This window comes from Lissotriton helveticus, chromosome 1_1 (genome assembly GCF_964261635.1).
Source record: "Lissotriton helveticus chromosome 1_1, aLisHel1.1, whole genome shotgun sequence".
Taxonomy (NCBI): Eukaryota; Metazoa; Chordata; class Amphibia; order Caudata; family Salamandridae; genus Lissotriton; species Lissotriton helveticus.
Window position 1 is genome coordinate 514674632 of NC_136057.1, and position 12607 is coordinate 514687238.

Consider the following 12607-nt stretch of genomic DNA (forward strand, 5'->3'; position numbering starts at 1 on the left):
GTGACTTGGCTCACTTACAATACTGGATAATAGTGCTATCGTCATGGGCTAGCGGTGGGGGTTTTCTTCACGCTACTGTTTCACTGTAAAATAGTTTGAGAGATGGCGTTAGCAACGCGGTGACCAAGCAGACTGCACTCTCAATAGCCATAGTATCCACTATGTTTCACGCGCACCATTATCTCACTACTTACTTGAAAGTAACGGCTCCCCGCCCGCAACCTACTTCGTTCGCTTCCGCCACCCGAATGATGACTCTACGGGAGCAATGCGGAAGGCAAAGAGGGCTGAGGTCCGATCACGTGACTCACCTAGCTGGCATACTTCAACCCGTATGTTCATGCGTTCTTAAAGCAACATACTGAACTGCTCGCCCATCTTGTGAAGTGGTAATCATAAAGTATGTCACTAATAAATAAGACAGGACACGGCTTCCTGTTTGTTAACATGTCAGCATGGTTTAGAATTACCACGAACAGTCTAAAATAAAATTAAAGCACTGGAACTCCTCACTATCTATAGTTGGGATCACAGCCTTTTTCATAAAACGCAAAAAACTTTATTGAGCACCCTGAGTCGTATCACACGGGACAAAGCTAGCTATTTCGGGACTGATCTTAGTAACAACATTTAGTCTGTGACCACTTTGATCCGGCTCATTATTGACAAAACACAAGTAATGGAGAGTTGTTTTGGTTTTGGTTAAGTGGTCATCATTCAGAGAAAGCTCCGTATAATTCTTAATTATTTCACAACTTTCACTTGTAATATCTGTGACATCTCTTAATGGTTGAGAAATTGTGTATTTACAAGGCAGATGTGAATTGTAATTTGATTTGGGGCAACGTTCATTGGTGATCTAAGACTCTATGATATCATAAGAGCCATTTACAAGAAGGAACAGTTACAGTCAGTTTTGTGTGAATAGCGTGCAATGTACTATCTTGGGGGGGGGCTCTATCAATATCTTGATCCTCAGATAACCACCCAGTTTTCACGAATAGTGAATATTATACTTTACTGCTGTAATTATGTGTTTCAGTGGTACTGAAGAAACCAACATGACCTGGATTTCTATCATCGTCTCATAACAGTACCCCATGGAATGTCATGATTCAAGCCTGTCTGGTGGCTCGAAAGGCGATATATCCATCGTTGTTCTTTCTCGAACAACCTAGCCTCAGATCCCTGGGCTAGCTGCTCGATGATAGTCCACCTTAAATCCTCCAGGGTATGGTTCATCTGCAAAAAATGGGATGTTAATTTTGTATTGCTTTTTCGACATCGGATGTTGCTGCGATGCTCCCCAATTCGCTATTTCACACGTCTTGTTGTTAACCCTATATATCTTAACCCGCAAGGGCAGGTAAGTAGATAAACAACAATGCAAGAATTGCAATTGGTGTGATTCTGTTGCCGCCATTCCTTTCCTGGTTCCAAATGTAATACTTTAGTGCTGGATGTTAAATGACACACACTGCATCCTCCGCAGGAGAAATGCCCAGTGACAGGTGGTAAACCCCATGCATTCAGTACTCCCTCGGTGGTCGTATTCTGTTGCTTCCTGGGGCGGGTATGGACTATGGCATCATTTAAGCTCCTTGCCCGTTTGAATGAAAACAGAGGTTTGTCCCAGTTGTGATTGGTACTCTTAAGCACTCTCCAGTGCTTATTAATGCACCGAGTTACTGCGTTCGACAAAGGATTATATGTCGTGACGCGTGTAAGGGGAACCTCCGGAGAATGGCTATAGAGGAGGGAACTGCCAACGCTCTGGTGTTGCATAGGACGGCTGAGTCTTTGGGCCTTGAGCTTCCTACTTTGGCAGTCAAGACTAACATCCTGACTGAGGTGCTTCAGCCGGCAGCAGCCTCTTCGGTGCCCTTGCTGCCTTTCAATGAGGCCCTCACTGACATCCTTCTGAGCTTCTGGTCTAAACCCAGCACAGGGGCTCCTGTGGATAGGATGATTACTCGACGCCACCATCCGGCACCGGGCAACCCACTTTTCCTCTTCCAACACCCTATCCCCGGGAGCTTGGTGGTCCAAGCCTCCTCTTCAAAATGAAGCGCTTTCCCTACAGCTCCTCAAGCTAGGGAATCCAAGAAGCTCGACCATCTTGGCATGAAGATATTTTCTTCCGCCAGCTTAGGACTGCGGTCGGTGAACACTGCATGTCTTGTGGGCCCTTACACACATTCAGTGTGGGACACGGTTGCGGTACTGCTGTCACAGTGCCCGAAGGAGGCCCAGACTGTGCTCATCCGCACTGTTGCTGAGGTCGGGATGCAGCAAAGTTCACCATCTGGTGTGAATGGGATACTGCCGACTCGTTTGATAGGACGATTTCCACGTCAGCAGCCCTGAGATGCTTCACCTAGCTGAGAACCTCTGGATTCTCTGGGGATGTCCAATCTACCCTTTTGGACATGCCTTTTGATGGCTGTCGCCTGTTTGGACTCTAGAGATATGATCAGGTTCTTTGGACTTGCAGCGACTTTTTGCCCCATGCAGTCTGCCTTTTGCCCCTTTCATGGCCACGGAAGGGGTGCCCCGCCACGTTCCACCCAGGGCCACATGGCTGTACAGGCCACACAGCCTCTGCGTGGCCAGGGACGTGGGACCCAGCGTCATGGGTTAGGGGGCTAGAGGACGGGCCAGTCTACCAATTCTTCCCTCCCTTCCTAGTCCGATCTTTCAGGGTCACCAGTTGCCAGTGGGTGTCACAACATCACATCGGACAGGTGGCACAACATCACATCGGACTGGTGGGTTTTGCAGATAGTCTGAAGGGGCTACTCCCTCACCTTTGAGACTACCCCTCATGCCATGCCTCCAACACTCCATCGCATGTCGGAGGATCACTTAGCCCTTCTCCGTCAGGAAGGTACAGCTCTCTTGGCCAAGGGAGCTTTCGACCGAGTCCCTGTGCCAGAAGTAGGTCGTGGTTGTTATTCCCACTACTTCCTGGTACCCAAGAAGGGCAAATACCAGCGTCCTGTCTTGGATCTCAGGGAGTCAACCGCTTCTCCGGAAGGAGAAGTTCAAAATGGTGACATTAGCTCAGGTCTTGTCTGCCCTCGACCCTGGAGACTGGACGTGGGGTTAAACTTGCATGATGCTTATTTCCACATCCCTGTCCTGCCAGCCCACAGGCACGACTTACGGCTCACAGTAGGCCACGAGCATTTTCAGTTTAGTGTAATCCCTTTTGGCCTTAACATTGCCCCTCGGGTGTTCATGAAAGTAATGGTGGTGGTCGCAACTCATCTGTGCAGAACAGGGGTTCCAGTCTTTCTCTATCTCGATGACTGGCTGCTGAAGGCGAGCTCGCCCCAGGCTGTCGTCTCCAACCTCCAGACTACGGCGGACCTCCTGCACTTGCTGGAGTACACTAGCAATGTGATTCTCTGATTCCCTCTCAGAAGCTCCTTTCCATCGGAGCAGTTCTGGATACGGCGCAGATTCGGGCTAATCCTCCAGAGCAGCGCGTCTGGGATATTCGAGATATGATATCGATGTTTCAGTCTCTATTACAGATTTTGGTGAGAATGACCGAGGCTGCTAGACCTCATGGCCTCCTGCTAGTAGATCATGCCTGGTGGCATATGTGGCTCTGCAGTGAGACCTGAAGTTCGAGTGGGCGCAGCATCAGGGGAATCTTTCCAATTGGGGCCAGATCTCGGAGGGCACTGCACACCAATTGCAGTGGTGGCTAACGGACCAGGATTGGGTCAACGGCAGATACCTCTCCCTTCCCCAATCATAGTTCACAGTGGTGACAGATGCGTCACTCTGGGGATGGGGCAGCCACATGGGAGATGTAGAGATTGGAGGCCCTTGATCTCCGGCGGAGTCCGGGCTCCACATCAACCTTCTGGAGCTCTGGGCGATTCATCTTGCAGTGAAGGCGTTCCTACCTTCTGTCAGAGGAAGGGTAGAGCAGGTGTTCCTGGACAACATCACTGCCATGTGGAACTCCAACAAACAGGGCGGGGTGGGGTCGTGGACTCTATGTCTAGAGGCTCTTCGGCTTTGGACATGGCCCTGGTGGTTCAACACCTGGCAGGTTCTCTGAAAACCAGGGTGGATGGATTCAGCCACCGGTGCATGATGGATCACGAATGGCGTCTTCACTCGGAGATGGTGCAAGGTCTCTTTCAGCAGTGGGGAGAGCCTTTGTTAGATCTGTTTGCCACCGAAGAGAATGTCAGCAGTTCTGCATGTTGCAATTTTCAAGGTGGCACTCGCTCAGCGATGCTTTCATTGCAAGTGGAATTGCAATCTTCTATACGCCTTTGCGCCTATACCACTTCTGCCCAGAGTGCTGAAGAAGATCAAGCATGACCGGGCCCAAGTAATTCTTGTGGCACCGGACTGGGCACAAAGAGTCTGGTATCCCGAGCTCTTGACCATGGCCATCCATTCTCTGATCAGACTGCCTCTACAGGAGGATCTTCTGTCGCAGCAGATGGGGACGGTCCTCCACCCGAACCTGTCCAGCCTCCACCTCCTTGTGTGGAGATTGAGGGGCACCAGTTGACAGCTTTTGACCTTCCTCCCGGAGTCTGTAATGTCATCTTGGCAGCCAGGCGTCCCTCAACTAAAACAGTATACGCCTGTTCATGGAACAACTTTGTAGCGTCGTGCACAGCAAAGGCTGTTGATCCCCTTTCTGACCCTCTTTCAGAGGTTCTCCTATTCATTCTATCTTTGGCCCAGCAGGGCTCTGCTCTGGGCACATTTAAAGGCTATCTTTCGGCCATTTCGGCCTTTCACCGCCTTCCTGATCACCCTTGTCTTTTCAAGTCCCCTGTTGTAAATAGGTTTCTTAAGGGCATTACTCACCTCTTTCCTCCTATTCCTTTGGCAACACCCTAGTGGGACTTGAGTTGGGTCTTAACTTACCTTATGTGTGCTCCTTTCGAGCAACTACATAATTGTCCTCTCAGACTCTTGACTTTAAAGACTGCTTTCCTAGTTGCCATCACCTCTGATTGCAGGGTGAGTGAGCTTCAGGCTCTATCTTCTAAACCTCCTTTCCTGGTTGTCCTTCGAAGTAGACCTTCTTTTCTACCCAAAGTGGTTACCTCTTTCCACATAGGACAGACCATCACTATGCCTACCTTCTTCCCACCCTCTTCCAAGGTGGAGAAGAGACTCCACCATCTGGATCCAAAACGTGCGTTATCATTTTATCTGGATCACACAAAACAATTCCGGGTAGACGATCTCTTTGTTGGCTATGTGGGCGGCAAGAAAGGTCGGGCCGTGCAAAAACGGACCATTTCTTGATGGGTCATCCTTTGCATTAAGATCTGTTACTCCTTGGTGAAAAAGGAGCCTCCGGTAGGACTGCGTGCCCATTCGACCAGGGCGGCGGCAGCCACTACTGCTTTGGGACGTGGAGTCCCCCTCAGTGATATCTGCCAGGCAGCCACGTGGGCATCACTGCACAAGTTCACTAAACATTACTGCCTAGATAGTCAAGTCCGGAGAGATGGTTTATTTGGCTCTTCAGTTCTCCAGGACTTTCTGGTGTGAACTTAGTTCACAGACCCACCTCCGGGGTAGGTATTGCTGGGATATCTATTCTAAGGTAAGGAATCTCTAACTAATAGTCACTTTCAGATGAACAATTTACTTACCTTCAGTAACAGTATATCTGTAAGAGGCATATATTAGTTATAGATTCCTTTCCACCCCACCCATCCTCCCCGTTCTGCGAACTGACTTCTAGAGTAATGGACTCCCTTTCTGGGCCCTAGTTTTGTGCACCAGTGGTCAGTGTCTTCCATGGCTCTGCGCTTCTGGCGTGGAATGTCGTGTAAAAGAACGGACGTCAGTGCGCAGGGGCAGCGTCTAAGTAGGTACCACAACGTCATCCCGGGGATCACGACGACGAACGCGCAGTTGACCAACGCCACCCACTGAGGCGCAAGGGTACTGCTGATAAAAAAATTCTCCTAATCCAGTCTGACGCCTGGGGATAATTCTAAGGTAAGGAATCTATAACTAATAAATGGCTCTTACACAAATACCGTTACCGAAGGTAAATAACTTGTTCATTCAGCTGATTTTGCATAATGTTGTTGCATCAATAAGGATACACAAACTATTCACTAAAAGTTCAAATTAAAAAAAATCTTGATGAACTGTCACACTTGCAATTAAACAGTGTGTAGCTTAAGATCACACTGTTGAAGTACTTCTACTAAAAGGTGATCATTTACTAGACTTGTAAACAACACAAGCGATATAAATAACTTTTGAAACAATGTGCATACAATTGTAACTCCGCTTTGAAATGGTCACTCTATACTCAGGTTTCTGATTTGTTAACAATGTTCAAAACACCGTTCCCAACAATGCTTGTATTATTTTTTTCCTCCTACAGAAACCTGCATAGATGTTGCTGAAAACCATATAAGCGGATGCCCAAGTTTTATCGATGACTGTGCAGCTGAGGCCCTGAGTGAAATTAATTTACAGCCCACGAACAAATGGAATAATCAAATTAAAACAAATATTAGTCTCACGAACATTTTTGATAAAGTGGACCAACCTGATCCCGACAGTAATACAAATCTTTTGAATAATTCAAAGATGTCACTACCAATTCCATAGCTGTTCACAATCGTTGACTCTTTCACTGCCTTACCGCATGTATATTTAAAAGACAAACTTTATATTAGGTGAACAGTTCGTTTTTCATTCAAATGTGATTCAGATATTGGGAATAAAATTTTGTAGGTGGACAATGCTTTTCTGGATTTTATCCAACACAAAATATACCATGTACAGACAGTAACTGCAAGAACACAATTTTAAGTTCAATTGATTTAATTTCTCACTCTTTGTATCTTTGTATTAACTTTTATTGCAAGCATAGCATCAGGTTAAGTGAAATAAATGATATATAGTAACATTGGTTTGGTTCATGCAAAACAGTTACATCATATAGGGTGTCAAAGATCGTAGCATTTCAGGAAGCCCATAGTTATAAGCTACTCAATAATTGGTGATTTTCAATATTCTGGTGATAAAATCATTAGGCGAACATGAGAATTTCAGATCTTTCATCGGACTCTAGCAAATTGGAATGTAATGGGAACCATAAACCTCCGGCTTTGCAACCAGATCATTGGAATAAAGTCAATCTACATCTCTCTTTGCTTAATACTACATCTTGCCTCCTAGAACCATTTTTCATGATAGGATATGAGTTTCTCTATTGACCTCCTTACAGCCATTCATCTTGGAAGTAGGTCAGCTCTACCCATCTGTGAACAAGACCAGCCTCCTCCTCAGCTACGGCAAACAAATATATTGGTGGAGAACAATATTCTCTACTGATATTAATGAACATGAACACTGGATTTCTCGTCCTTCTGGGATTCATGAACACTTTATTATACAAGTGAACTATCTATTTTTGAAACTAATTTAATGAACAACAGTAGCAACTATGCTTATGTGTAATGAGGCATGTTATCTATTTTTAATAAATGATACTCCAATTAGTTGGAAAATGCTATTTAAAACCTCCATAGAGTTTTGAAATACACAGTTTCCTTAGAACAGAAAAGTGAAAGTTATGTGACTAGATTGGCATACTTAGTCAGTGGCTCATAAAGATCTAAAAACTGCACTGTGCTTTTAAGGCTGTAGGCTGACTCAAGTATAACAAAACGTAAAGACTGAGACAGCACGCTGGCTGAGGTATCCCACAAAATAAAGCCCCAGACAGCTGAAAGACAGGTCATCTTTCCGCTCTCAGCTCTGAGGATCACTTAACTTCGGCATCTGTCAAACCCTTGTTTTGTGATTTATGAGCTTTATTTTCCGTTCCAGCCAAATCTCTGTTCTCTTCTGAAAAGAGTTTTCCCCCACTGTCTTCTTCAACAGCTGTTCATAATTTTAAATGACTACTAAAGATGTTTTTGCTTTTTGTGAAATGCTCTCAATTCTGCTAAAAAGGAAACCTGAGGTGCTTTCTTGAGAACCCTACCATGAAGCAGTGTCCTTTTTGTGTGAAGATGTTCAAGAAGACACTAAATGACTGACAACTGACATCAGAGGGCCTAACATTATGCTCATTGTTAGGACTTACAAATTAACATCAAGGTAGTTGCATTCTGGCGCCATCACCATCATATACATTGTCACATTCAATTTCAAAGCACATAGCTACTAGGCATTCAGTGTCAGAGATTTACACCATATATTAATTTAATTTGATACAGAGCGCAAATCACCCCGGGAGGGGTATCTCAGCGATAGTGTGGTCTTAGGCCTAAAACAAGAGCACCATCATGAGCATTTTTCTGAATTCATCATGGTCCATGCAAAGACGTAGATGAAGAGGTAAATTATTCCAGTATACAGAGGTCAGATAGGAAAAGGCTCTGCCTCCACATCTTGTCAATTGAATATGAGATACAGTCAGAATAGCTTTGCCCTTAGATCTTAAGTTCCTAGCTGGAGAGTAGCGTCTATGTTTCGGCTTCAGGTGGTTCTGACCTTTGCTGGCCAAGGTAATAGGTGTCAGGCAGCAAATTATAAAGATGCTTTTTTGGCCAACTGGCAACCAGTGTAGCGATTTCAGCAATGGTGTGGAATCAGAGCCTGGAGGGAGGTTACAGACCAGTTTAGTTGCCATATTTTGTACCACTTATCATTTGGACATAAGTGAGTCATTTGCTGAAACCAACAAAGCATTGCAATAGTCCAGACTGCTAATTATCAGTGCCTGGACTAATGTTTTTCAGGCTGTAATGGGAAGAAATGGGAAGGCACACCTCAGTAAGTGCATAGTATTAAAGCAAGTGCCCGTGATAGACAGGGCTTGTTCTTTCATTGTTAGAGTTTGATCTTTGTTCACTCCCAGATATTTTGGCTACCTGCCTTGGGGTAGGGAGAGCATTTAATTTTGGTGGCCACCAATCATCCAACCAGAGTTATTGGGCCTTACCAAACACCATAATCTCTATTTTTTTCCACATTCAGCTGTAGACAATTTGTTTTCACATATCCAAAGATCGCTGCCATTTCCTTGGCAAAGTGGTCATTAGCTCTACCCAGCTCGTAATCAAACAAGCCGACCAACTGCGTGTAATCCGCATATGATATTATTTTAAAGCTGAAATATTCAGGAATCTTGGCCAGGGGGACCACCGAAGCTGATTGGCCCTCCGGTGTCTGTCAACATTCTAAACAGTCCGGAGCGGCCGCCATCTTGTCTCTCGGTAGGATTGAGAGACAAGAGGAGGCCAAAACAAAGGGGGAAATAACCATAAGGGGGCATAGTAGATCCTCCTTGACCTCTTAGGTTTGATGTGGAGGTTTTAAAAGGGCCTTACTTACTCTATTTTTTATTTTTTTTTATTTTTCTGGTTAGCTCCCGGTCCGCGTACCGGGAAGCTAACCGGGAAGCGAACCAAAAGAAATAGAGCTTGCCAGAGTGCTAAACATTCTAGCAATTTTTTAATAACGGGGAGGTAGTTCTGAAAAGAACTTTTTTTAAAAATATTTTTGTTGTTTTATATTTTTTTTTCTTTTTTGAACATTATTTGTTTTTTTTGTATTTTTTGAACACTTATTTGTTTTTTTTGTTTTTTTTCAAAGGGAAAGAACAGAAAGAGGCATTGAAAAAGGCTCAACAGGAGCAAAAAAAAAATTTCAAACTTGCTGCGTTTGGAGCATCGGTGTTTCTCGAAAGCTAAATTAATTAATTTCAGACTCATGTTTGCGCATGAAATTAAAGTGCCACAATATAAGCATGTCAGCTTCATATGGACAAATTTTTTCTGAATATTTGGCACTGTTCCAAATGTGAGAGAGATATCAGTAGATGTTCTTGTCACCGAAGTTGGGGGGTTCTGTTGTAGTTCACGCATCTCTGCACGACTATAGTTGTTTGGATGCCACCTCTGCATATGTCGGTGCATCGTGTGATTTCCATAACTGTATTTTTTATTAGTGCCCCGGGATAACTTTTCTTGGCAGATAAGGCACGTAGCATAGCGTGCATTGACTTTTTTCTCTCCTGGTGGAATGGAAAAAAATTGCCAGATAAAGCTAACTTTGCGATGAGATACCCGGGGTAACTCTTTGACAAATCGTGGTCCCTCTTCTTCCTCTCCGTCTTGTTCTTCCTCTTCCTCCTCTGTGTCTCCAATAAACTGTGCAGATGGTCCTCTCTTCCTATGAGGAGATGGTGGTGGTGGTGGTGGGGGTGCAGAAGCTGAAGCTACTATTGAAGCCATTTTTTAATCAGAGCAAATGATCAGGTCTTCCTTTCTCAAAGTTGAAAGTCAGAGTGAGAAAAAAGGTGGGGGCTTTCATCATTTGGGAAAAAAATAGTTCTAAACCAATGAAAAGTGTTATTTTTAGGTCACCTGACCTAGCCTTACATCATTATGAAACCAAAAGTGAAATGAACCAATGAAAAGTTTTATTAACAAGTCACATGACCTCTCACGCTCATGTTACGCGCTGCGGAACGCGCCCCGGTTAGCTTCCGGGTCGCTGCGCTTCGCGCCTCGGTCCGCGCCCCGGGGCACTTCCGGGTGCGCTAACGCGGTACATCACAAGACGCATTACGCGGCAACGCGATACGTCGCGCTTTCGCGATGCGCCGCGGATCGCTTCCGGGGAGCTGCGTTTCGCGCCTCGGTCCGCGCCCCGGGGCACTTCCGGGTGCGCTAACGCGGTACGTCACAAGACGCATTACGCGGCAACGCGATACGTCACGATGTTGATTTCTTACCGGTTCGCGGACCGGGTCGCGGCATTAATTTGAGCTAACGGAAAGCTTTCCGGTTCGCGGACCGGGAGCGAAACAAAAAAAATATTAAAATTTTTTTATTAATAAACATATAAAATATATTTTTGGATTTAAAGAAGAATACATTTTACAGCTATAGATATTAGCTTTTAAAAAACCAATGAAATTCACTGAAAAAACCATAGGTTATAGACCATATATAGTTAGGAATTAGCATTTACAAAACCATGAAAATTCACTGAAAAAACCATAGGTTATACACCATATATAGTTAGGAATTAGCATTTAAAAAACTTTATTTTACTCACACAAAACCAATGAAATTCCATATATAGTTAGTTGTACTAACTATATATCGCGCACCCGCAATCCACTGCTGATCATGTCACATATTACATCATTCATGACATGGTCAGTGACATCACTGATGACATCACTGATGACATCTCAAATGACATCACTGATGACATCACTGATGACATCTCAAATGACATCACTGATGACATCACTGATGACATCTCATTTGATATTACTGATCACATCACTGATGACATCATTCATGTGATAATACGATGAACCTCTTCAGACTCTAATATAACCTTAGATACACTCAGTGTAAACAGACACTCACAGACTGTCACTCATCCATGGAGTTACTTACACACCTAGTCAGTCATGCAAAGAATCAACCACACCTCCATTTTCACAACTATACATTTATACACACCTTACTTATTCAAACATATACTAAAACATATTTACTCACTTATACAATCCTGGATACAAGTTCACAATGATCCATACAGCCACTCACACATTCACTGGCTCTTATGCACAGTTATTTATATATGTCAACTCTCACATGTACTGTAAGTTCCGGTACGCGTAAGGTCCGCGAACCGGGGCGCTGCCCGGTCCGCTGTTACAGATATATATCTTTTTTTAAACGTTAATTTCTCAAAATCCACTGGAGCACATATATTGAGACCTACAAAAGGCACATCGGGCTACCAGTCCCTACAATTTTGCCAAGTTTCGTGCAAATCCATTCAGCCGTTCGGGCTAAAAGTGAGGCCAACCGCCCTATGGAAAACTCAATGTTAAAAACACGTTTTGGGACCCCCCTTTTTTCTCGACCCCCCCTGGACGAACCCCCGCCCAATTTTCAGGGGCTGCTCAGAAACAAAATGTGCCATTTTCCTGAAAATTTCAGCCAATTCCGTCCACAAACGCCAAAGTTATTAGACATAGAATTTTCAAAAATCCCATAGGGAAAAAATCCTAACTATATATACCTACTGGCGACCGCCAGTAGGTAATATATATATATATATATATATATATATATATATATATATATATATATATATATATATATAAAGAAAAACATCTCTCTGGGCCCATTTAAATCCCTCTCCATGAGGATTGTAAGGGTGTTCCCCAGGGCTCCTGTCTGAGCCCTACCGTAGTTAATATATATTATATATATTAACTATGGTAGGGCTCAGACAGGAGCCCTGGGGAACACCCTTACAATCCTCATGGAGAGGGATTTAAATGGGCCCAGAGAGATGTTTTTCTTTTTTTTAAACAAACTTTATTGAATTGAGTGTTACACAATAACGGCCATGCGTCCTATCAAGGACATTGTGGTTTTTTCATTTTTGTTTTCCAATCGTGTACAAGTCTCCATTTGGTACAGACTAAATAGCAAGTTGCATATGTCAGTACATCATACTGTAGTCAGTACGAGTATAATACAATTGGTGTATACATTTCAAATATGCCGTGGTATCTCTAGAAATAATTAAATTTCAC

The 12607-nt window shown here is 44.1% G+C and overlaps 1 protein-coding gene across 3 annotated transcripts in view; it reads left to right on the top strand.

Moving 5' to 3' along the window:
• Window positions 1-6756, top strand: part of DYRK4 (dual specificity tyrosine phosphorylation regulated kinase 4) — a 977358-nt gene extending 970602 nt beyond the window's left edge. For 2 of the 3 annotated variants that reach the window (XM_078654210.1, XM_078654204.1), the window contains one exon: window positions 6398-6756. In XM_078654210.1, coding sequence (XP_078510336.1) covers window positions 6398-6627 — 230 coding nt within the window. In that variant the 3' untranslated portion in view covers window positions 6628-6756. The remainder of the gene's footprint in view (window positions 1-6397) is intronic. The other variant, XM_078654218.1, reaches the window with a different exon arrangement.
• The last annotated feature ends 5851 nt before the right edge of the window (window positions 6757-12607 follow it).